Source organism: Falco rusticolus, chromosome 9 (assembly GCF_015220075.1).
Source record: "Falco rusticolus isolate bFalRus1 chromosome 9, bFalRus1.pri, whole genome shotgun sequence".
In the NCBI taxonomy this organism is placed as follows: domain Eukaryota; kingdom Metazoa; phylum Chordata; class Aves; order Falconiformes; family Falconidae; genus Falco; species Falco rusticolus.
The window spans coordinates 50,677,382-50,704,310 of NC_051195.1; the positions used below are offsets into that span (position 1 = coordinate 50,677,382).

Consider the following 26,929-nt stretch of genomic DNA (forward strand, 5'->3'; position numbering starts at 1 on the left):
GCCAAGCAAGATTGTGTAACCGCCTGGACAGGTTGAGGTTAGTTACAGCAGGACAGGAATAAAACTAAGTAGGAGATTTCGGGCAGTTTCACAGTGAAGAAAGAAGGCCATGACAGCCTCCTTTATCCATCTAGACTGAGTGTTGTATTACTGCTCCCATGCACCACTCCCTTATCTACCCCTTGTTTCATTCCTGTGAGGCCACAGAATGTCAGCCAGCTCCTGGAGTAGGCCCAGCTCTTTTCATTAGCTGTCACTGACCAGCAATTGCCAGGCTACTGCCGAAGAGCTGTCAGCCTTCTCAGCACCTCCAAGATGATAATCCTGAGGTAGCTTTCTGAATGACCTCTTAATAAGCTAGGTAACATTAATCATGTACATAGGTATGGTATTATGCTGATATGTAGGGTAAAACTGACTTCAGTTTCAGCCAAGTGTTAATGATGTTTTTCTTAACTGTCTTCAGTTCTTTATGGATCTTACTTGCTGAATATTTGACAGAGCTCTGAATTTTAAGTGATGCATGGTTTAGTTGGTTTTGGTACAGTGGTCGTTCAATAGCTCTTATGTGCATAACTGACTTGTTTGCCACACAACAGCAGACTCAGCTGGCTGCACACTCTTGTTGAATGCAAAGGTTTCATACCAAGTCTTATTCTAGTTATCATATATGCTAAGCTGTGGGGTTCCATACATCTGATTTTATTAAGAGCAATCTGAACTTCAGTCAGCTCACAACAGTTTTTAATCCTTCCTCAGGGCTGATCTCTTCTGAATTTGATTAATGACCTCTGCACTTAGACTTGAAATGCTGAATTAAAGACCAGAAAAAACACTTCTAAGGAAAGGTAAAAGCATATGATAAAATGATTTCTCTATCTTTCCTTCTAGAGTAAAACTGTGTTATGTTACTCTAGGCAACTGGAAATACTTGTATATATATTCCAGTAAATCTTCCCATGAGTTGCAGCCTCAAGCAAACAACAGCAGCCACACAATTCTCATGGTATTGTCTGTCTGGACAAGGAAATTGCTTGGAGTTGCTTCAGACCGCAGAGGACAAACTGGGTCCACAGGAATTTAATGTTTAGGAAATACAGTGAAATGAGAGGGGCAGGAGAAGGAAAAATGTCAGAGAGAATCTTACTCGTTCTTTACATATGTAATTTAAGAAAATAGACATCCAGTTTTTCTAATCAGCTAATCACTAGGAAATGCCCACTTTTTATTCTGAAGTAAAACTTGCCTTCCTGGCTAGTCTCATCACAGCCTTCTCTGGGTTTTCCTGTTGCTGCTTCCATTGGCTAACACCCAGAAGGATTTGTGCACAATTTCATTCTTGTATACTCTGTTCAGTGCCACCTTTGTGAAGGACTGAATTCTGCTTGTTACAGCATAAATGTGCATTATGTTTGCATCTCAAAGTCACAACTTTGCTAGTAATAATTTCTGATAAAACTGCAGCCTTAGGAAGCCTGTCTCCCCTTTCTGCTGTGCCCATGTACCTGACTAAAGCAGAATGGACTTCTCTGGTTTGGCTTCCCAGGCTTCAAAACACCTTAAAGCCAGTTTCCTCACTGTAAACAAAAAACCCCAAACCAATCATAAGGCCATAATTCCTGTTTACAGAGATAAGCCTTTATTGTATGCTATTGGAAGCAAATGGGACATGGTTAACGGTTTTATATACAGAGAAGTCTGTAGCATTGGGTTACAATCAGTGGCAAATGAACCAAGATTACAGTGCAGATCTAAGTGCTGTGTACAGTTAATAACAGTGGCTGGCGTACAAACCACAACACAGAAGCCAAATGAAGCCAAGTGTACAGGGTACAGCATCACGTGAGGAAGGAGCTTAATGTACAAAGAGCATTCCATTTACTTTACATTTGCAGGCTTTTTTGGCTAGTGAGTAGATAACAGGTCAATTTAAAATTCAGTGTGCAGTTATTTTTCTTCCCACTCAACTGCTACCAAATTAAGACAATTTGAACGTTCAGATTAATTTTTAATGCTATAAATACTAAGGTTGTTGCCAAATTGCTTTGTTTGAAGTTGCTTTATTTACGGTATAGTCAGGAATAGTTTAATCATCTTTGTTCTGTACAGATTACAAATTGGGAGAAATGGTAAATATTTTGAAAGTAGTCTGTAATTAGACCACAAGGATCTCTTGTACTTCATTTGGAAGTTTAATTCTGGGTACCTTCTTTTGAGAGAGGGATTTACTGGGAAGAAAGATGGAATTGTCGACCATATTACTCATTTGTAAAATTTGTTCATAGTATTTAAGGTTTAGATAGTTCAAAGGTCATACTTCTCATTGCCATATCCAATCTTAGTGTAAAAATAAACACTCTGTCCTCTGTGGATAAATAAATCCATCTGTTGGCTGCAGGTCAGACCTCTATTGGTGAAAGAGATTTAGAAAAATAGACCTTTTCTTTTAATGTTTACTATGCTGACCCACAAAGGGAAAGTGAAATTCAGTCAAGTCTAGAAACAAATACAGTACAAGTGATTTATAGAATTGCATTCCTTCCCTCTACAAACTTGCTGAGCATGAAACACTGCCCCAAAGCACTGCCTCTGTCTTTTCCTTGTCTTGTAGAAGTAATTGTCATCAGAAAAGTCACATTATACTGCACTGACAGATTTCCTCTCTGTCTTCTAGTGTGCAGACTCTTAGTAGGGCTCTGCCTCCTGAGGATTCTTTGCTTAAGAAAGAATTCTTGAGATGGATGGGTGGTGGTAGTTTGGGTTATACAAAGGGGATGTTTTAGCCCAAATTAGCAGCAATTGTTTTAATTGATTGACTGTGGTGATTTTTGGTGGGTGGAAACTGAACCACTTAAAAAAAAAAAAGCTTATGAGTTGGACTTGGAAAACACCAGCCTTTCCTCAAAACTGCCACTTCTGAGACTGCTTCACATAGATGTCCTTCTCATTAAGGGGCTGGTACGTTTGGCAGTACAGGTTTCATGCTCAACTTTGTCACTGAGAACTGGACAGGACTTGAAAAAGCATACAGCCCACTGGGACTTGCTCTGCTGTAGTATTTTAGTACTTTGGACAGCACACCCCACACCCCACACCCAGCCGTGTTGCTCTCTTACAAGTGCAAGTGTCCCAGAATGGCTCTGGGACAGCCGGAGAACGGTGACATTCTGGAGTGGAAGTAGTAGTTAAGCACCAGTTGCTGGCCCCTGCAGAGGCTTGAGAGAACAGAATTGCTTCGTAGAGAGCTTGTTGACCTAAAAAGCTTAGTCAGTTTGATCAATAAATATTGACTTAGGGTTAGGATCAGAAATAAGACACTGTACTTTGGAACTGGAAGACAGAGTCAACTTCCTCCCTTTTCTGTCCAAAAGGAGACTGGCTTTAAAACATTTGTCCTTAAGGACCTTTGTGATGTCTGATGCATATAACTCAGTAAATGTATATGAATGTAGCTATTCCTTTTTCAGGGAGGAGTAAATATATGACTGGACAAAGCTTCAAGGCTTTTTTCTGTGTGTGGTTTGTTTTTTTTTTTTAACATCTGTTCTGTGTTGTGTTGTCCCTGAAGGCATATTTACCCACTCTTATGTTATGCAGCATTGCCCAGAGAACGGCTCTGTAGTTGAATATGCTCTCTGCAGTACAGCCTCCGTTTTCTTCCAGTATATGTGTATTTCCATGCAATAGATGTTATTAGAAAACTACACTTGTCTTTATCCTGTTGAGCAGGGAAGCAGTGATACTAGTTTGTACAGCAAATTAGAGTTTTCATAATTAAATTCATATAATCACTAAATTTCCAAAAGCTGTACTGCTGTAAATGCTGGTCTTCAGACCACCATTATTCTTGTTTTCCATCTGTTTATAAACTTCTTTGTGAAAATAATGAAAGAAGACTTCTCTCTCTCCTGACTACGTTTTACTTTGTTAGTTTACAGGATGCTTACAGGACTACAGGTTCTGTTGAGAGTGCAGCAATACGCACATGTCCGTATGCATAGATCATTAAACTGCAACAGTGCCAGTAGTGAAGCAAAACCTGCCATGTTCTGTTTCTCTTAATTAAGCTTTATTTATATGTGCCTATTGACTTAAGATGCAGTTAGTGTCCGCTGCTGAGATGACACAGTACCCTGAGTAACTTTGTGTTGATTACGCTTACACAAGCTTGTGCTTTTCTAAGAACATAGAAATGAGCACAAAGAAAATAAAGTAGTACATCAGGTTGTTTTCATGGAACACTGTTAATCAACTTATAGCAGCTTGGAAGTATGAAGTTTAAACTTACCTTCTGCTCTACTCCCTTTGAAACAGATGAGTACTATAATTAACTCCCCTCTAGCTTAAAAAAAAAAAAAAAAAAAAAAGGGAAATGGATAGAATCTGAAAACATGCTTTTCTGGTAAGGTGAACCTACTTTGTCATAACTAGTTACACCAATATTGGTGACTTGAAATATGTACATTACTGCATGTAGTTGTGGAAGCAGTATCTGCTTCCCCTTGTTGCTATGCTGTTCTGTGTAAAAGCAAGTTGTCTAGAATACTGTGGGCATTGCAGAAATAAGTTACTAGTAGTACTTTAGGGGAAATTACTATTATTCCTTTCCTTCCCAAAATTCAGTTGAGTGCTATATACACTGTTGGAGCAATCTCCCTATTTTGGATAGGGCTGCATCGGGAACAGAATTTGTTCATTGGATTTCTCATGTTCTTCCTCCTCTGGAAAACCTTCCACCCTGGACTTATTTACTGAACAGAAAAAAAAAAAATTACTAGCAGCTTTTAGCCTGCTATATAGATAGCTTAAACCATCAATTTCTTATGAATTACTGAAAAAACAGTATCATGTCCCCTGCTCTTAGTATATGAAGGCTCCTGGTTTGCCATAGTAGATATAAACTGCCTGATTTTACCACAGATTCTATTAATGGACTTGGAAAAGGCAGTGGAACTTTCCCTCCAACTTCCCATGTATGATGCTCAACCTTTAAGACAAGAGAAGGGCATTCTAGCTTCATTGTTTTCTTTTCTCTCTCTCTCTCGCCTCAGTCCATTCTACCAGGACCAGATGCATTCAGCAAGCATGTGCTCAAGTAGAAGCTGCATTACACCTCGTGAACTGCAAAGCAGCATAAGGCACCCGGAGCTTCTAGATGCAGGTAAGAGGCAGGAATGAGACTTAAGTCCACATGCTATTTCAGAATTAAAAATTAATTGCAAGTCTCACTCATTCCAGCTCCCCTGTACCAGTGAATGGCTAGCCAATTACATTCAATTAATGCCTTTTAGAATTAGTGTAATTTGTTCTACTAGAGATAACAGTCCAGAGGTTTTCACAAACATGCACTTCTGGCTAGCTATAAAACATTTTGATGTTGTTTATTTACACAGCATAGAAGAGACTGTACCTTTAATTACCTTATTGCCACAAACCTTTGAAGATGGAAATTCAGTCTCAATCTGTGTTTAAAATTTTTATGTGCTCTTTAAATTCTTGCAACTCTTATTTATCAATGGATTATTAATTAAACATGGAAGAGAACTCTCCCACTGAGAAGGCCTCAGTCTTTGCAAGTAGACTAGGCTTGTTGGGTTCTTTTAAAGTACACTTAACTATTAAACTACCTGTGGTACAGTATATATGACCTTAGATTGTACAGAGTTAAGGCACCAAATACAAGATAAAATAACATCCAAAATAAGAAATTTGCTTTAGAACTGCACATCTCCACATACCACTTCTGGACATTCATCTCCTCTTAAACATGAAGGTAAACATGTGGTCTGAATGCTTCACATGGCCACACGAATTGGAGAAAAAGACCAAAATACAACACTTTACTGAATTTAAATCTTACAGCATGATGAGGTTTTCTCTTAACATCACTCACACAGCTACTTTTAGTAAGGCATTGCATTGCCTACACAGTGTTCGACAGTCCTAGCAGAAAAAGCACCCTTTCTCCTGGAAGACCCCAGACTAGAGGAACAGGCATATGCGTCCTACTCATGCTTTTGTATTATCTTGGACATCAGTTACAAATGAACAACTGAATCAGTCCCATTTCCATGAGCAGAATGGGGAAAAAGGAAAATGTTTCAGGAGCACTAGAAAACCTAGACATAAATAAGTATGAATAAGATGACACAAATAAAGCTGAAGAGACAGAACTTCTGGGGTTAAGTAATAAAACAGCTTTGTGATGACAACTGTCTTAATGCCAAACAATTAATTACTAGCTTAAGTGGTTAACGTTCAAAAGAAAGTACAGGTGAAAACTGCTGCCACAATCCACAGGCATAGGACCTCAGTGCCAAGTTTCTCTGGCAGATTGTTCTAAAATGACTATAATAGAATTTCCACTTTACAGTAAGGATCAGTTTCACAGCAAACTAGATATGCTAAAACAGAAGAATGAAACCAAATGAGCTGTTAGACAAGCTGTCTCATGTACTATAGATAGCAGCTGCAACTACAATATCCCTTCACTTTGCTTAAACAAGTCAATAAAGCATCTCATTTTTCAATTGGTTTATTCAGCAGGAAGCCTGAGAGGGTCTGTGTCCTGAACATTCAAGCTGAGTTACTGTTAAGACAGTGCAACCATTCTTAACAGAACTCCTCAATGAGTCCAGCAGAGAACTCATTTTCATTCTTTTCATGCCAGAGAGGAGAGGTCTTAGTCAGCCTCACAACTGAGAGCAACACTCTGAACTTCATATTTACATATCTCATCATGTGTCCAAAAGAATCCACTGCAGCGGAGTTCTTGTGTGGTTTCCCAGAGCCACCGGAAATAGTAGCTGTTTTTGTAAGCCGTTTACCGTGACTTGGAACTCAGCTGAAGCTGGGACATATTTTTCCCTTTATTAAGTAACAGGCAACTGTTACCAAGAATTTAGCTGAAGGCAAAAAGTTCTTATACCGAATGATCGTATCTTAACCTACCAAGCAAAAGAGGCAAACTGGCAATTTGGTCTGAGTAAAGACTGAAATAACTGTATTGTCTACTTGCTTTTCACTTACTCAGTTCTGGGGACATGTTCAGGAAACCCACCTCTAGACTCTGATAATCTACGGGCTCTCAGAAGTACAGATGCAGAATTACAAAGGAAGCAAGGTGACACTTTCTTTCAGGGGATTGAAAAGAATGGACTGAAAAGACAGGGATTGCCAGGCTCACTCTCCAAGGACATTCCCAGGACTGGATATGGCATGGTAGGTTAAAGCTACTCATGTTTATTGCTATCTTGGAGTTCTGGAAGAAGCGCCAGGAGACTGATGTCCTACAGCTGAATAGCCGACAAATATGAGATTTTTTTTTCCTAGACCACTTGAGAAATCTTCATGCCACTCTTCCTTCATTTTCTGCTTCCTAATAACAATAGGAACTTGCGGTCAGGGAAATTCTTCTCGATAGTTCAATGAAAGCAAAAAGCCTGAAATAGTTTTAATTTGTGCATTTTCCCCCAATTAAGTTCCTTCTGTGCCCTCTAGCCACTGACTTTTATTAAGACACACTTCAAATCTTTTTTTTCCTTCCAAGTGTTCTCAAATGAAGGGATCCTAGTCTCCAGAGATCGCAGATACCAGAGTAGTTTTCACAGATCTTTGTAAATGACTAGAAATAGTCCCTTGGCACATGAGTAAGTTGAATATTTGTAGGAAAGCCTGCTTCTCTGAAGTTCTTCATAGGCTGATTAAAAGTTTTTAAGAATCTAGACACTTTTATGAAACAATTCCATAATTAGAGAGAATCAGTTATTTACTGGGATGCTAGAAGGTGATCAGAAAAGGCAGGGAAGTAGGACAGAATTCACAGAAGCAAAGGTATTTAACTGCAGTGAAAACCACAGCAGCAGGGTTTACTGCACGTTAAGTGGGAGCCATGACAATTGCTGCATCATCTAATTAGCTCACATTGGCTACATGACAGCAAATTGGATAGATTAGGAACCACCTACCCAGGCACTAAATTGTCTTTGTGAGGGCTGGATTGTGCACTGTGTTCAACAGAAATTGCTTGGGCAACACAGGCCGCGTGTTCCACATTCCCTTCATGAGTATAGGCTGGCCTCCCTCCATCCCACTGGCACAATGCCCAGGAATAAGGTCACCATGTTCCAGCTCCTGAATGTGTGCTTGAGGGAGACAGCAAGCACTGGCAGAGAGAGGACATGATGGCAGGAAGCATCATGTACCACATCTTCAGCTAGCCAAGCCCTCTAAACCAATCTGGTTGCCTAAAAGCTTCTCTAGATAGAACATGCCTGGAAAAATCTCATATGGCTGGCAAAGTAGGATTGAATTTCTACTTTTATTAAATACCTTACATCTTCAAAATTCACAGTTGCACATCTTGGAAAATGACAAGCATTCCTGCTGCCACTCGCCCATCATGAGGCATGGTTAGCAGTGCACCGTAATTAAGAGTTTCCATCTGTAAAGACTGCTGTTTAAAACTTAAGTTCTTTGACCACTGCAGCTGGTGAAGTGGAGGTGCCAGCTCCTTGCAGAGCTATGCAGTTCTGGAGTGGAGCTACCTGCTGAAATGTATCATAAGTATAATAACACCACGTGTCTCCCGAAGTCACTTGCTGACAAATTTCTAAACAATACTTCTGTCTAGCTTTCACCTATTTCAAAACAAAAAAATACTGCATGACCTCACAGCAAGGTCATACCAGTGCTGCTCTTACACCAGTGCTACAGCTGTGTAAGAAGTCAACTGGGATTAAATTCTTTGAAGGGGAGATGGGCCAGAGAGAACAGGGCACTTCAGACACCCGTCAGCAATGCACCAGGCTGTTATACACATGTTTCTTCCTCATATGGTCCCATGAAACCCACACTAGTAGAAAGGGGAAGCACATACCTGCCTGATAATGGGTTTGTATGCAGGCGCAGCTAACGGCAAACAACTGCTGTTGTAAAAGTGGAACAGTCTGGATTTTAATCTCCCCATTCTGTAAATAGCCTCACTTGGTTCAGTGTTAACTGAGTAGGCCACCGAAGCTCAGTTGTTCTTCCAAAGTCAATGGTAATGCTGTTCACCTCCAATACAGACAGCATGTTAAACAGGTCAATTCTTTATTGTATAAAGTCTCTGGCTTCTTTTAATCTTCTCAGTGCCAGACACCATCTCCCAAAATACACTCTTATCATCTGGTTAGCTAAAACTAAGGTGGGTAGTGTACAGGCAGAGATTTCCCATAGTGGGCTATTTATGTATGTACTAATTGAAAGGAACTTTTTCAGAATTCTTTTTGATGAACTAAAATTCAAAATTAACATTGTAGACGAGGGTACTAGCAGCTGCACAAAGCATACGGAACTGTGTTTACATGTTTGGCTGTTGGGTATATCCAGAAATAGAAAGCTCAGTAGCCATAAACCAGAACTCTAATCGGACAGAGAAGGCACTTTAGACCATGCTCTGAGGCAGCTTTTAAAAAAGAAAGCCTGCAAGTATTATGCAAAAGAAAGGAGTTTCTAGTTCTGCCTTAGCAAAACAGTGATGGCTGCAACATTGATCAAGCAGATGTTACCCAAATTACTCATCAGATGATAGCCTGGTATTTCAGTTAGGTTAAAACCTACTGTGAGAATTCAACTGCTCTCTCAAATGCCAATATATTAGGCACTTCAAGAGTCTACATCCCTGACCCTTCAATACACAGGAATGTTTTGCTCCAAGTTCCACTGTCAAGGAGACAGGTTCCTAGGCAGTCTTTGACCTTAGGATCTTATCACTGATTCCAAGTGGCTGCAAAGCTCAGGATTTAGGAGTCTTAAGTACACTGTGTATTCCCCATATCAGGAAATGTTGTCTCCTACGGAGGAGTGCAGCAAAGGCAAGGGGACAAATTTCGGACAGAAGTACTTGCATTACGGACAAAAATGCATTAGAGAAATTTAGTATCCTTTCAGTGAAAAACAGAAGATCCAACAAAGTGAGAATTTAAAAAAAGCAGAAGAGTGGAATACTTAGGATTGTAAGAGCTAAAGGGTAATGACAGAAAAATATGGAAATTGACAGTTAAAGCAGTTCTGATGGAAACCAATACAAATGGATTAAGCTGCCAAGTACAGGCCACAAAGAAACAGATCAGATAAGAGTCAGCAAGACATTTTATTAATCGGTCCTTGAACTGGACAGTGCTTGTCAGACTGACATCAGTTAAGCCTAGGAAAGGAATACTCAAGAGAAGTTCATTATAATGCACCTTAACATTGCCTTGACGCATATAAAATACTGTCTTCCGAAGGAAAGTGAGCAGCCTGCTGCTCCACTGTCAGGACTGCTTAGCCTGACAGGCTGAAAGAATGAATTGAATTTTAAGTGAGCTTCAAACCAAGCCCCAGGTTTGCACCTTGAAGATAACAGCAGATGAAAATCTGCACCACCGAATGGGAAGGACATTCTGATGGCTCATCAATTGCACCTGCAAATGTAATCAAATGGTTATGTGCTTTCCCGGGCAAGTCACCCGTACAGTTCCTCAAGTTCATTTCCCCAGGTGCAAATATATAGGCCACTTGCAGGGTCAGGTTTCTGCCCACAGTAGCAAAGCTAACGATATTTAACAGCTATTTTTCTACATCAGCCTATGAATTCTATCCAGACAGGTCCCGAGTTATGGATAGCCTACACATGCAGTTATTTAGTGATCTGATGTTTCAATATTGAAATGGAATACAGTTTACTTTTGCTGTTACATTTTGATGCAAAACAACAAGCTTTTGGCCTGATACACTACTGCATATTCTGTACCAAGTGTTTTCCTGTTTTACATCGGCACAAACTGTGACCAGTCGGGGATTTTTATGCTTTCATCTCTGAATTGAGACCCTAAAATGCTAATAACACCACCATCAACTCCCTCCCTTTTGCTTTTTTTTTTTTAAACTGTTTTTATATAAAAAGAGTTGTTTCCAGCAACTTCAAGTACTGCAAGTACTGCAGTTGTGCAGTACTGTTCTATGCAACTTTGCATAATGCAAGGTTATATAAAGGCAAATTAAAAAAACCTAGTATTTTAAAACTACACATATCATGTGCACTATATAGGTCATAATCCAAAACCATTTTAATCCAAGTAAAATATTGTTAAAACATTTACTACAGAAATGAAAGTAATTATTTATGGATGGCTGTATCCTAATCTCTAGCTTTAGAAAACCACAGCTAAGCAAATTATTCATGCAGAGTTAAATCACTGCCTGCCTGCCTTCCTCCCCTCCCACTGCACCCACAAGAGGAAAGCAAACCTGGCTGCTTCATGAATTAATTTGGCCTAATGTAATTTGATCTCTGCAGATTTTAACTGTAATATCATCAAAGTCTTTCATTCTTCATTCAGTTTAGCTTTAATAGTTTGGGGAAATAATTTTTCTCCTTATTAGTTAGATAGTATCACACATTTCACTTCTCATTTTTATCCCACGTACCTACAACCATGGGATGGCTTTCAGTGCAGGCCATGGCCGTGGCTTTGGTACCTACCCAAATGTTTTCCACAGGTATGCAAGGAATGCAGTGCCTGACACACAGCAGTATCAATACAGCTTTTTATGCTACACAAGAGAAAAATATTTGAAGGAGAACAGTCTGTTGATAAAACCAAACAATTTCTTAAAAGTGTTAAGTAATATTTTCTTTTTTAACTGAAACGGGAGTATTTGAAGTGGCCTTGAAAAATACAAAGTTGGAATTCAGACCTATGTATTACCTGTTTAAACATTTAGTTCAACAAGACATAATAAAAACGCCATATACAAGATTGTCACAGGTAAATGAGATTTTTAGAAAAAAAGCAATAAAAATATTCTTTAAGCTGAAAATAAAATCTCTTACCTTTTATATCACGATCTCAGCTTACAGTCACTACATTTCTGCTTATTTTATACAAGTGCATATGGCTATGAAGGTCCGGAGAGAATGAGAATAAAGTGGTATTAACCTGCTGAAAACTGCTTAAAAGTCTTAAGCTGCAACATATAGATGTTCCAATACCATTAAAAAAAAACATTCACCTTTCAGTTATTGCTGATTGGTCATTCACAATCTCAAAATATCAACATACAAATATTTAAGAGGAAAAAAACTCAGTAAATTTAGAGCAGCAAAGTTTTGTGAACTAGCTGTTTACCAAATATGTTTTCCTATCATTTGATGATGATTTTAAGAGACACAAAAGCAATCCATTTGAAAGTCAAGTTCAGGCCTACCCTTTTTGTGCCTCATATTAATGATGTGGGGAAGAGAGAGAGAGAGAGAGACAATATATCATTTAGTTAGATTTTGGAAAAAAAAATATATTTTTTTTTCTTCTGCCTTTTTGCTACATTTCATGTCTGCTGACATGCACAATGGTACAAAGCACTACAGCTCCAGAGCGACCATTGCAAGTCTTTGTAGCAAGTTTATAGGAAACACGCAAATACAGTCATAGTATTAAAATTCAGAAGTACTTAAAGTAGTGAAAGTAAATGCAGGATTCACTGCTTAAAGCAGGCACTCTGCTAGGTTTTCTTTCTTGTTTTGGTGTTTGGTTGTTTGGTTCCCCCTCCCCACCCCCCAACACACCAGTCTTTCCCTTCTAGTGTGAAGAAATAACCAGAAGTATATACACATCTATTGCTATGTACCCAAAGAAAGGACTGTGGCTTGGAGTAAGTATTGCTTTTCATTAAACGGAACAAAGTTCAAGAAGTGAGAAAAACACTTTAAAAAAAAGGAAAAAGGAAAAAAGCTCAGATTCCATGTCTGAAGTTGAGAAACCTCAAAACGAGCCACGTTTGTTCTTGCTTTTAAGACATGTACAAAATGCCATTTCGAGCCACACAACCTGATGGTTCTAGAAGTCAGAGAAGAAATCTTGAGGGCCCAAGTGAATAATAAAAGGTGCGATGCTGAGAGGCTGGCAATAGGGACTGTCAATGAAAAAACCACCTACAGTGGGAAAAGAGCAGAGAAGCAAAAACTTCACGTTAATTTCAGAGACTGGCTGAAGCTAAAGCTCCATTTAAATTTCTCTGCTCTTTTAGCTGCAAGTGGAATTTTCATTGTAAAATGGGCACTTTTAATTCTTTGAAGGTATTGAAACATCTAACACTTCCAAGGTTACCACTTTCTAAACAAAGAACTGACAGCTCATTCATATTTTCAGTAAAGCAGAGAAATGTAAAATATGCAGCAAGGGGGCAAGTTTACAATGTGGTTAGTAACTCCCAACAAATGACAAAAAAATAAAAAAATGACTTCTATAAATCATCTGAAATGACTGCCATCATGTTGGAAAAGAGCATAGCGCCCTCCTTGTTTTTGAAATAAGAATTATTTGGCTTATGAATGTTCATTGTATAGAATTGGTTCAGAATATATTTTGTTTGAATTTTTACAAGCTAGGGATTAAAAAAAAAAAAGAAGAAAAAAAAAGAGACTACAAACAGTTGCCAATCAGGAGAACTCCGAAAGAGGGGTGGGGAAAAAACATGTGCAGAGGAAAGATTCCTTTAACGTACATTTGATTAACAAAAATGGGCTCTTATCAGCCATGCTTTTTCTGCTCCGTGATGGCTTCCTTTCATCCATAGGCCAGCAAAATATATCAGTGATTTATGAGCACCACTAAATTTGACTACATCCCCAAGACCCTGCTCTTTATTTTGACACTAACGCATGGATGACAACAGCAGGCTCACCACTACTTGTCAATAGATCTACGTTTTTTATTAAAGTACCACCAACACCAAACCAAAGCAAGAGCTACGGCAGAAGAAAAAACCATTTAAGATACAAACACATTCCTAAGCACAAATACTTAGCTTAAGAATAACAGCTGCAGTTAATTCCAAGAAAAGCAGCTTGTTACATAAGCCACCCCTTAATAAGCTTTTCTAATATTTCTTTCCCTCCAGTGGGGGGGCATAGGGGAGGAGGAACTTTACATTGCTTTAAGCACTGTTCTTACACCCTCTTCATATATAAAGCTCCCCCTGCCTCAGCAGCAGAGTCTGTTAGAGAACAGAGTGGATAAAGGCAATCTTAAAAGAGCATGAACATAAGCAAACCTACTGAAAAGCAACGGGTGAGGTCTGAGTAGAGAAGTGCAACCAACAACGCTGCTTATTTTGTGGGGTGATACCTTAATAAAGACTACTCGAATCCCTCGTTAGAGCCCACAGCCGTTGTTATGCAGAAGTCTACAGTACATGAAGACAGCACAGAGCTGGGGCCTGTCCTGGAATTTCAGACAGGTGCACACACTCCTTGTCGGAAAGAGGATTCTTTCGGTTTGAGCACCAACTCTTAGAAAAGTACTGGCCTATGGCTGAAGTGTGTCACTTTTCACAGCAGCACTCAACAAGAACTGGGACAATTAAATAGCAAGTTTTCATGGGGACCTTGTTGCTGCTTTAGATTCTTATAAATGTAAGGGGGAAAAGGAGAACCCTTTGTTTTAATATAAGATTGACAACTAAAATGCTTTCTGTAGAAATGGTGGATGGAAAATCAAGGGTGGGCAGACAATCTTAAAAGTGAAGAAGGCCACAAGAACAAGTACAATTTTTTTTAATTTTTTTTTTTTTTTTTTGTAAAAACAGAAATGAAAGGAAAACCAGCAGCTTTTGAGCTCTAAAGAACCTGATTGTAACATTATTGTCGTCCTTTCTCTGGGCAATACAGACTGAACTGTGTATCCCTGTAATTACGTAACAAGAGTCCTTCAGTGGGAACTTCCTTTGTTTAATACTTATTTCACTGAATGCAACCTAATACAGAGAGACAGTCTAAGATTTAATTCCCTTTGTTTCATTTGTTTTTCAGTATTTTGTGTACGAGTGAAAAGCCTTCTTGGATAACTAAGACTGTGTCCAAAATCACAGTTACAGTATGCTGATCTTAAAGATTGTAAGGAAACTCAGGTACTGATGCTTAACTATAAAAAAATAAGATAAAACAATATTTTAACCCATACTTTACTAAGTTTATTACACAACATAATATTTACAAAGTTAAATGTTAACTGTAAAGTTTCTATTGTGTGGGTTTGGGTTTTTTTTATTTTTTATTTTTATTTTTTAAAGAACTATGCCCTGCATTTAATAACCCTACAACAAGTACAGGATGTTAACTGAATCTGTGTGACTGCATTAGGAAACAGGCAGTACTCTTGTGTTACAACAAAACAGTTTATTTGTGATCAGTGTTTTATATTCTATACATCCTTCACAAATTTAATTTTACATAATCGAATACTTCATTTAAAACGTAAGATTTAAGCTTCTAGTTCTTCCCTATAACAGAAGGCTGGTATAAGTTATTTGAAAATGAGGTAACATTTCACAGAACATTTTTTTCAAGTTTTAGAGAACTAAATTTGCATTTTGTTAAAATCAAGAAGTAGGAAAAAGATGTTTCTTTACAAATGACTTTGCTCAAGTATGTGTTCAAAGAAAACAGGATAAAAAGGCTTTTTGTCTTCTAACATTCTGTACTGTGTTGTTCAATCAATAGGAATTAGCTTCTGCCATTTGCTAAAAGAATGAGTAGTGGGGAACAGGATAAGTTGGGAATTTCATAACTGGTAACAGAACCATTCTCTTGGGTAAACCTACAGAGAGAAGAAAGGGAGAGGACTCCAAATGAGTTCAGTGATCCAAGAAAGTCAGATAAGAGCTTACAGTAGTGTTCTCATTAACCTTTTCCAGATCAGTCAGTCAATTTGATTTTAGGGTGCAGAGTCCCATAAACAGTAACACTTCAACACTTTGCACTCCAGATGGTTAGCTTAAAGTTTGCTTTTATTTCTGTCCTGGTGTTTGGTAAAATTAAAGTAAGCAATATTCTGAAAAGCAGAATGTGTATTTGGACTTGAAGCTCTACTTCATGAACTTTATGATAATTATCTCTATTATCTCATTCTATGTTCTGAGTTAATTTCAAAGACCAGTTACAATTGCATATATTCCAGACAGGCACTGCTGTGCCTGAAAGAGAACTCACAGGGAAACTGTTCAGCAGTTTTGATAAGCATCCAGGTAGGTCAGCCAAATATCAAGCACCTACAGTAAATTCTGCATGTCCTCTCCTGTATTGAAGTGGCAAATCTGGAAAGATTAATATCTGCCTGATTTTGTGATTATTAAAGAGTTCTTGTGGCCTCGCAAACTTCTGCACAATTAAACTTTTGTTTGTTTTTTTTAATCTTGCCTATTTAAATTCTAGTATTTAACCTATGTATCCATTTAGAAATCACAAAGCAGCAACAGCAGGTATTCCAGAGCACCAGATGATCAAAGTGAAGTTTCCCAACATGCAACAGCTTACAAAGGCAGAAAGACATGTTTACCTTACAGCCAAAAAAGCATTATCCCAGTACTTTGCATCACAATCATAAGACATTAAAAACAGAAACTCTTTATGTGAAAAATGGGAGCATTCAATTCCACAATGCTTTGAAGTCAGTGATATGTCACATATACACAGCTAAGTGATTAAAATCCAGCTCCCAAAATAGGCATCATGAGAAAAAAACAGAAAACGGAAGGAATGAATGAAAAAAGCAAGAAAAGCTGCGAGGGAAGTTGGTAACAACTGTATTCTTTTCTTCAGCAGGGAAGGGATTCTTCCTATGTCACTGTGTGTCACTGCTTGTAAAAATACATACATGCAGGTACTAGTCATCTTAGTTAGTCTGTGACTGCTGCTTGGAAAGAACCAAAGGGATTTTTAAAAAATCCATACCATGAAGTAAGCCCTCAACTGAATTCCCTTTTGTTTTTCCTTGAAAAACATGTAGCTGTTCCTTATGTAATGCAACCCAGCAGACACCACACCCCATGGGACAGCACTGCTGTTGGCTGCCACGCTGTCAGAGCACTTGGCCACTCAACAGGGCAGGAGTTCTAAAACTAGAGAGGTCGGCATCAATTTTGAAGGGAGAATTCCACACTGTGAGTGGAACCCGTAAGGCCCATTCTCCTTCCCCGTTGCACTGCAGGAGTACAGAGAAGGACCAGCTGGTCTTAGTCAAGCAAAGTGAACGCTTTCAATAAAGCGGCGGCAGCACTCTCCCATTGTTCATAGCTCATACCTCTAAAATAAAGTAATGAAATCAACATTTTACAATACTTTTAACTTTGTAATGCTATCAGGGGAGTTGGTATTGCCCAAGCTATACAAATTTGAAAGGAACAAGCATTGCAAATGCTACAAAAGCTAGAAAATTAATAGCAAACGGCAGGCTTATTTTCCCATATGAAAAACCACAGGCCTTGAAGTGTACTCAGTAGCAGGCTTTCCCCCTGTCCCAGTGACAGGAGAGGACAGCGGGACTGGCTCAGGTGGGCTCGCTTTTTGCGTGCCAGGACATATCACCGACTCCAAACTGCTTTGCTCCCATTGCCACATAAACCTCATTCAAAGTAACCAAAAGGGCCGGTTAGAGGTATGCATTGTTAGTCTAGCATAAAAAAAAGCCAGTGGGTAGGGAGAAGCTGAGTTAAGAAAAACCCTTCCGTCACAGCTCTTTGATTATTAGTTTACAATCTTCATGAAACCCATGCTTTGCCAGCCTAGTATCACTGTGTTTCTTAGCAAAAAGCATTGTGGCAAATTACCACGTCCTAGCTTCCTCGAAGTCTGATTGCTAATGGTGTAGGCTACACAGAAACCATTCTACTTGTCCCAGGCAGCAGTGTTGTAGCCTGTGGGGCAGCAGGGGGTGTATGTGAACACAGACTTCCTAGAGTTGACAGCATTAAGGGAGTTTTGTCCACAAGCCACTTACACTTGGGGACAAACATTTCACCAATGGTACTGTAATGCCATTTAGATAAGGGTCAGAAATGCTGAAATAGGCCCTTCGGTAGTCTTTGAATGGAGCACAGATTGGCTGTAAAAAGTAAGAAAACTACTTCGATTCAGTTTCAGTATGAAAGGGAACAGGCAATTAGAACAAGCAGTCCTTCCACAAATCAGGCAAAGCATAGGCAAAAAAGCTACTCCAACCAAAAAAGAACCACAAGGTTATGGCATAGAAGTATTGTTGTTGTCATGGTTTAAGAGCTTTAATCTCTTTGAATTTCTCCTTGGACTGCCACATTTGGACTGCCACAACAGTTTCTGTATCATTTCTAGTTTGTTAATTATTGGGCTATACATACCGTAAGCTGGCGCAGCTGTACTATACCCATACGGTGCTCCGTAGCCTGCAATATGAACAGATAAAGGGATGGTTTTCATTTCCTACAGTATCTGAAGACAACCGGTGTTTGCATACCACCACACAGGGAGGGACCCTTTCTGGTACATGGAACAGGACCACAGAAAACCCAAACACACTAATATATATTAAACATTGCTTAAAACACTTAAAATCCTTCTTGAAGAACAAGCTACCTAATGACTTTACGCCTCAGCATCAAAGAGTTAAATTCCATATTTGATTTCCTTAGCATTTTCTTCTGGCTGAAGCCCTCAAGTCTGAGCAGGGAGTTGGCATGATCCACACATCCTGTATTTGCCTGTGTTCTTCCTAAAATACACACACACACATAATCTAAGGCAGAGAACAGTCATTTTCTTAAACTTCCATTGTAGAGGAGAATGCTGGATGCCTGAGGCAGATACCACATCACCATCAGTAAAGTGAATTCTGCCTTCTCTGCCATTGCTAACAGACAAAAGGAAGTTCCACACAGGACATCTGAATATCTAGAGGCATGCAGAGAACTATCTTTTTTTCCCCAAAGAGCTAAACATGACTCTGGAGTGAGACAAAAAGCAACAGCGGTAACACCAGTCTTGGTTACTACATCTCAGTAGTTCATGAAGGCTTTACAGTGGTTTTTTTCCTGGTGGGATCACTTGTGTCCATCACAGAAAGCAAGAGATTTCTGAGAAGAACAGGGGATGAAGAGAAATAATCAGTGAAGGCCAAGGCCAGTAAAAGCTTAACAACTACAGTAACTGGGAAATTAAACTTATTTCTGGAGTAATTCCATGCTGGCAAGAAGCATGCCCCTGGCAGGGTAAAGTGTCTCATAAATGACTCCTCATCCAGAAAGACAGTTCCAAAAACAATGTTAACAGCCATTAAAAATGAATTACTGGTTTTTAATATTTATAATTACATGAACATACAGGAACAATGAAGACGACATGCTGTCAGCTGTGCTAGGAAGCAAGTCTACCAAACAACACTGCTCTGCTATTAGCATGTGTGAACGGCTGAAGGGTGTAATTAGAGCTCATGCCGTAATCTGAAAACCTGAGCACAAGGAATAGAAGTTTTATTTTTTGGAAGCTACTGGATTTGCTTTGACTAAGGAATCTCCAGCATCTCATTCTTACAAATTTGTGGTTCTTATTCTAAGTAAAAACAATATTGAGATTCTTTTCACACGTCACCTGCAAGCCTCAGACATGTTGCAGAGAGTCACAAACAACGCACTTCGAAAAGGGGAATGAGAAAGTAAACATTTAGTTAAAATTTTCTTGTGTTTACATTTTAACACCTTACACTTTGTGTGCCTGTCATTTTCAAAACAACACAACAAATCCCCCTACACTGTTTTGTACCAGTCAGTAGTGGCTGCCCACTTCAGTTCTTCAAGCTGGAATGGGTTTGCTTCTGATGGCTGCAAGTCTGCCCTAAGGAATCGGCAGCGAGATATCCTGACCAGCCAGTCACCTGCTCTGCCTTGTAAGCACCATGGATAAAGTGGACCAGAAGGCTCTTGGATTTCAAAACATGCTTCTGCTAATCAGAACAACGCAGCACGGATCATGAATTAACATCAGCCAGTGTATGAATGGAAATTCTTTGCTTTTTGGTTTTTGGCCACCACAGAAGCTACTAATAGATGCTGTGCTCACATGCACAATTCATGTCTAAAGTTTCTGGGAATACAGTGACTCCAGAGCCTGCCAACCTGATCTCCACAAGGGTTTCTTGGGAAAGCCACTCCTAATGCTGAAGAGCACATGATCCAGGAGGTTCTTAGCTAGGAAGAGAATTTTGGGAATTGTGCCATGGCAGTGAACTATGAAGACAACATATAATAACAAAGCCAGGAAAACCATTATGCTCATAACTGTGTGCTCTGTGTATGCCAAGCTTCAAGTTGTACACTCATAAAGGACAGGTACTGCCAGTTTTTCAGGTCTTTGATTTATTTAAAGCCCCACGAATTCTCCCTTTTGCTTCATCTCAGATGATTAAAGCTGAAGAAATCACTTGAATAGGTGACTGACACACATGGAAAAGAACACCCCCAGCAGCCAAAATTAAACCATAAGCTATTAGTGTCATGCCATACCTGGTGTTATGTATCCAGTAGCAGCAGCTGCCCCAACAAATGCCCCTCGTGTTAAAGCACCTCGTCCTCTGCCTCGAACAGCCTGGACTGCTGCAGAAACAGCTGTATTGACAACCCCTTTAGTCTGCCCAGAGTAATAAAAATGCAATTCAGAATGTGAAATCATTGCTGGAAATAAAAGGCCATCTGCATTAAATCACCACTTTTTAAAGAGATTTTTAAATATGGTTGATGCACCAGTCTTGATAAAGGCAGAATAACTGTAGCAGTACTGTCCTAAAGAATCTGATGGACAGAAACCAAGTGAGTCCTTTGCCAGGTCACTGCCAGCAGTGCAGAACGCTGAGTCCAGCGCATTCACTTCACTCTGACCCAACAGTCTGCACGGTCGGACTGTGTGTTATATACCTTGGTTTTAGTCGTGGGCATGAATACTCATGGCTTCTGACCCTTTCTATGCTGCGTCTTGCTGCTGCCTTTCCCACCTCCTTAAAAGCTTCCTCTCCTCTATCTACAATATTGTCTTTGCTTCTCTCCTACCATTCTGAACCCACATAACTGCAGCAGGGCCAGGATTTCACCCCAAAGACCAGTAACCACCTGATGACAACACTGGACTGTTTTAACCTAATTGTACTAGAGTGCCACCTTCTTTTCCCATCGTTACTACCCACAGGCGAAAGAACAGCAAGGAGTTAGAGAAGCTGGTGTTGCTCAGTGCATCAGAGCACAGCTTTGCTGAACTAGATGCCCTGACTGCTCCCTGAAAACAATAAAATCATGCAAATCCAGGTATTTCAAAGACATGTTTGGCAGTTTACTGCCATCACTGACCTACTGAAAAAATAAAAATCAGAATGTAGGAAGTGCGTGAATCAGAGGTCATTTGTATATTTTAACTGCATGTGGAACATTATCCTGTGAGGACATGTTTTTCTCATTTACTAGACTTCCAACATAGTAATGGAAACTGAAATACTTCTAACCAAAGATACTGGTGAAATTAAGAGGACTTGGTTACAGAACAAAAACAAAAATAAGATGTGATTGTTGTATTTTGTAAGGGTATTTTATGGTACATTCTTCTCCAGCATGAAATGTTAAGAAAATCCTAATGTATTTGCACAAAAGTGACACAAATTTTAATTCTCAGGACTTAGTTCAGACTGTAGCCCTCTGGAGGAAGAACACTTGATTAGTTTCTGCTCTGCTCAACCTTAATCTTAATAGATTTGGGAAGTTATTGTGGCTGTTAAACCTAATGGACAAGACTGAGCACTTCATTATACAAATGTTTCTCACCAAACAAAATTGCTCATCTGAAAAGTTGCAAAAATCTCACCAGAATCCAGAGTGTACCTGTCTATAAATGATTTATCCCCCAAGTCTACACGTCCTTCATGATGGAGCACACTACAGAACTGGCCTGAAGCACAAGACTTCCCCATCATCGTTGATTGAACCACTGACCTTACTGTATCTCCACCTAACTAGCCCTCTCCTTTTTTGTACCTCCTTTTCTACTGTATTGCCCATAATATGGTCCCAACTCTCAGATTATATTGTTATACTACAGTAATTATTATAGAAGTATTAAAATAGAAACCTTACATGTGTGCATGAACCAAGACTGAAATCACTTGCTTCCTGTATCATAAAACAACCTAGAGCTATGACAACAGAGTGGTCCAAAAAGCAAGTAACAATTCTTACCTGAGGAAGAATCTTCTTTTTCTTGTTGTTTGCTGCATTAGGCCCAGAAAACAGTTTTTCAAGTGCTGCTAACGCAGCACTTGCTTTTGCTACTTTCTTATTTGGGCCCGCACCTCTGAACTTCTGCCCATCTACTTCTACCTGAAATTTGAAATAGGAGTTTATGCCTAGTATTTATCCTTGGGAATACCATGCTGCACCCAGTTGTCATGATGTGCCATCCGTAAAGAACTTCAGTAATAAAAAATACAAATAAAAATCCTTGGTGTTTTATGTGACAAATTTCCATTACTTCTATTATGAAGCTGATAAAGAAAACCCAAGTGATCCTGTGAACCCCTATATCGCAGATATGAGGAATCTAGAAACTACAAGTGCAATTCAAAAAGGACCAGTGTATCTATTTGATATGGAATTTGGCCAATATATTTGAGCTTCACAAGACATGAATGATAATGATATGGCTAGGAAACAGGGGGGCTAGGAATCATTTCAGGCTCCCCTCATCTTTATCAATACCTTATATACCACTTTCTTTGTCTACACTATACATAACACTGTTTAACTGGGGTGCTACCTCATATTACTTCAGAGCCCAGTGCTACTTCAGAGATGGCACAAGTTAATGAAGAAATCAAATGAGTTTACCCTTTGCTACAGTCATTCCAAATACCCCAGCAAGCTGGCAATAGGAGATTTGCACCAGGTCACTGACATGGCATTACCAAGTATGTTTGCAAAACCTGCAAATCAGGTATGTTTGCCAAGCTCTGGATCTTCTATTTTCCTTCTCCTCACATCAAGACATGATGTGGTTCAGGGCTGTCAGAATCCAGTTTTAATTCTCATTATATTTTCCTAAAGCATAAAAGATACTCCTCTCCCCATGTCTAATCATCACAGCAGCAGTAAGAGATACAAAATTGTGAAAGTGTCACCACTAGAGATATGCACTGCAAAAGCAAAATATAAAAAAATCTGAACTGGAGCAGCAAGCAACTCCAAAGACTGAAGCACGGTTAACAAAACCACCTACCAGCTTTGTAACTGCTTCACTCACCTCCATCACAAAGCGTTTGTCATGGCTTCCACCTGTCTCAGAGATGAGCTCATACTTCAGACCTCTTCTTTTTTCATTGAGCTCCATCACCGGGTTTTTGCCACTTGCTGTGAGTATAGGACCCTGAGTTCTTACCTAGAGAGACATTTATGGTGTTGCTTTAGAGCCTTTATCTCCTCAAAAGGCAGACAGCCATCTACAGCATTGTGGCGTACAGTGCCAACGGCCAGCCACTTGGCCAGTGTTACCACTGTGTCAAGCCCTGCAGTAGCTTGTTCTTCCCAACACGTAGGCCTGCCTCAGCAGGCTTCCCAGGAACAGACCTGTATCAAAGGTAACACTGCCTTGGCCTCAGTCTCACATGCTCATAAAGTCTCTTCTCTAAAGAATGGCAGCAGGACAAACAATACTGTAAAAGAAGTCCCACCCTCTTTATTTCTGTTGGTGAGAGCTACTGTCCTTGTGGCTTGGTGTCTACACAAGCTGAACTCAGCATCAGCTGCACTTGGAATTTCAACCCCAAGAGTATCCAAAGCTGAAGATGAGGCCATGGTGTCAAGTTCCTTGAAATCAAAAGCTTTATCACTGAAAGAAGAGATTAGTCTTCCCAACCTTGCTCACAACTCTGCTGCTCGATCTAATTACGTCCTGGCACCACTGAGCTCTGACTGAAGAAGTCTCATATCCCAGGTCACATGTTTCAGCAGAAATAATCTGTAACTCTTTGGAAAGCAAGGAAGGTAACGCTGAGATCTCAGCGTATCAGCCAGCATTAGAGCGCACTCAGCTGCAGGTACAAATGTCTACTTACTAATGAAGAAAAAGGTGATTAAGGGATCAAAGCAGTATTTTCCAAAGCAACTTCTTATTCTGGATAAAGATCAGGAGTCGTAGTACCAGGACCTGCCTTTTGGAAGTAGTGTCTCAAAAGTATAAACATGGAAACCCAAAGTCACGTAGTTTGCGACGTATCTTGGTCATCTTAAAACATTACCCACTTCAAAATTTATTCTATCACAAAGGGAAAATTAACACGTCAGTTTGTTGAGTATAAAATACCCCCATCTCCTTTCTCTGGAATTGTCTCAGTGGACTAAATAGATATGTGAATTGAGCTGTCCGTGATTACACACTGCTGGAAATTAAGTGGCTTCCAACTGAAGAATTTTGTGTTTTAACATCTCAAGAAGTATCTGAAGAACAGAACAATTACTTATATTTACAGCATAACACACAGCTCCTTGTAGTCCTGGAAAAAAGCATTACAATGAAAAAGAAAGCAGGGATCTACAGTGGTTTATCAGTACAGCCCCCAGAGAGCTTGCCGCAGAGTTAGTAGGCAGATGAAGAAATATACAAATTAAAGGTGTTCATCAGTCTTTACACAGGATGCTTCTCTAAAGTGTCTAGTGACACAAACACTGGTTGAGGAAACTGGAAAGAGAAGGGTGAAAGGGATGACATCTAAACATGAGTTTAAAATCTCCTGGTTTCTCAATGGTGAGAAGAAACAACCAGAAATACTTTTAAGAAAATATCCAATTAAAGTACTACAGACCCATCGCAGCTTGATTCCTGGGGACATTTAGCCAAAGTTACTGAAGTTATGGGAATTTTGTCCTTTAAGCAATACCCTGTTTCCCAGAACTTTAGTGAGAAGACAAGCACAGCATGCTCCTGGTAGCTGAAGCCAGGTGCTACAAGTACCAAAGTTAAAAGTATATCATATTGAAACTGGAGCATTTTCAATGCAGTTTCTAGTCTATTCAGTATGCACAGAGGTATTAGGTTTTACATTTCTTAACATCTCCTAATGAATTTTGATATTTTCATTTATCTTCATGTGTATCAATGTAAAATACTGTCTAAGTATACCTTTTTGACAAACTCACTATTACAAAACAGAAATTGTGAAATTTGCATTACTAGAGCCCAACAGCACCGAACGAGCTCACTAGAGGAGACAACACCTGTTTCAGAGTTTATGGTCTTATAAGAATGAGATGGCTACCCCACCTTAAACTTGAGGAAAGAGGACAAATAACTGATCTTTGTGCTACAGTGACACAAAGCCTATGGCAGATTTGATACTAGAAACTCTCTCTTTAATTCCTTAACCACCACCCTAAGATGCCACCCTCTTCTGAAAGGGGGAAAAAACCCATCCCCACCAACAAAATCAACCCCCCAAACCTATACTTTTCCATCACTTGTACTTTTTAATGCACTACTCACCTCTAGGGTAGCAGAGGTGTCAGCTGTGGAATTTCCAGTATTATTGCTTGGGACTGAAGACATTGTTTCATTTTTACCTTCAGTATCTGATTTTTCATCAGAACTCATACACTCCACATCAGCATCAAAACCAGTTGGATACCCCATTGCTTGTAAAACCTACAACACAGCCACATGAAATGAACGGTACAATAGGTCGCAGTACAGAAACAAATACAAAGCTCATCACAATACAGAAGAATGTTCACCATGACACTTAATAAAGGTGGATTGCTTAGAAATAAGTTTTCTCTTGCATTGAAATGGAGAACACCACAATAGCAATGGGGAAAATCCTTCCAGTTTTCCAAGAATGGAATCAACACAAACAGAATTTTAAAAGATAGCAATTACTCATGAGCATCATTCATCATCTCAGTAACTCCTTGTAAAATAAGAGATTAAAATTCAGAAGTGCATCCACTGCTGACACTGCTTAACACTATGGTAGGGAGATTGTTTTGCACACCATTTTCCCCTTCTCTCTGTGTCTATGGACAGATCAAGAGATTGACTGTAGGGCAAACAAGACACACAGTCTTAGGAGAATTAAAGCATTGTACTTCTACCAGACGGTACTTCTGGAGTTTCCTAGGAAACCGCAGGCAACAGCCAGTAGGTACCCAAGTGGTATACAAAGTGTGTCCCTGAAGCTAGAGGACTGGTGTCGCGCCTCCCTTGCTTGCATCTTTCAGGAACACCAGATGCTTTCAAAGCAGGTGTACAGGGAGCAAACTCCTAAACTCAGATGTGAGGCGAATGAATGCCCACCTAGCAGAGTAACAAACCGTCTGCAGTAAGCCTACCTCTTAGTGAACCACGTCACAACCTCCAACAACCAGGAGCTGTATATAGCAAATGAAATTTTACCGATTCAGGTACTATTCATCAGTTCCTTCAAAAACATCTTCCACTAGCAAGGTCAGCCCCTCCTCGAACCAGCTACCTAACCTAGTCATACAGTGGTACCAGACACGGGCCCAAAAGAATCTGGAATGAGCCTGAAGCTCCACTGAAAATTTAGTCCCAAGAACAAAGTTTGCAGAAACCACTATGTTCCAACACTGAACTGAGAGCTGCATGGGTAAATCCAGGCTCAGCTCCCATACAATCCTATTTTGCTGCATTTTCAGGGCTTCTAAATTTTAAAACGGCTGAGATCTAGAAACTGAAATGGTCGCATTATTCCCTCTTGCAAGTCTGGGAAAGCAGGGCCTGGATCTGCTAGGAATAAAAAGGAAAGAAAAAAAGAAAAAAAAGCTACTCTACCACACCACCCATTTCCTCTTGGCTCGAATCATGGATGTTTTGAAGTGTAGCCAAGGATTTGTATATGTGTAAATTTAGAGAAAACAGAGCTGGGTAGGCACCAGCACAGATCTGGCTGACGCAGAGAGGTTCAAGGGCAGAGAAGTCACAGCTTTTTCAGGGAAATTTCGTATTTAAAAAAAAAAACCAAACAAAAACTAACTGCAGGGAGGGAGGCAAAATAAAAGAATGAGGCAGAAGGTCTGGAAGGACACACATGCAGAGAGCTACTTTTCCTGG

At 39.6% G+C, this 26,929-nt stretch overlaps 1 protein-coding gene across 20 annotated transcripts in view; it reads right to left on the bottom strand.

Moving 5' to 3' along the window:
- LOC119153686 (spermatid perinuclear RNA binding protein) overlaps positions 1 to 26,929 on the bottom strand; it is an 86,852-nt gene that overhangs the window by 12,368 nt on the left and 47,555 nt on the right. For 4 of the 20 annotated variants that reach the window (XM_037400418.1, XM_037400416.1, XM_037400414.1 and 1 more), the window contains exons 13-17: positions 25,343 to 25,501; positions 23,108 to 23,242; positions 22,048 to 22,188; positions 20,335 to 20,458; positions 18,041 to 18,222 (exon numbers count right to left, since the gene is read on the bottom strand). In XM_037400418.1, coding sequence (XP_037256315.1) covers positions 18,041 to 18,222; positions 20,335 to 20,458; positions 22,048 to 22,188; positions 23,108 to 23,242; positions 25,343 to 25,501 — 741 coding nt within the window. The other 16 variants (XM_037400420.1, XM_037400419.1, XM_037400422.1 and 13 more) reach the window with 13 other exon arrangements.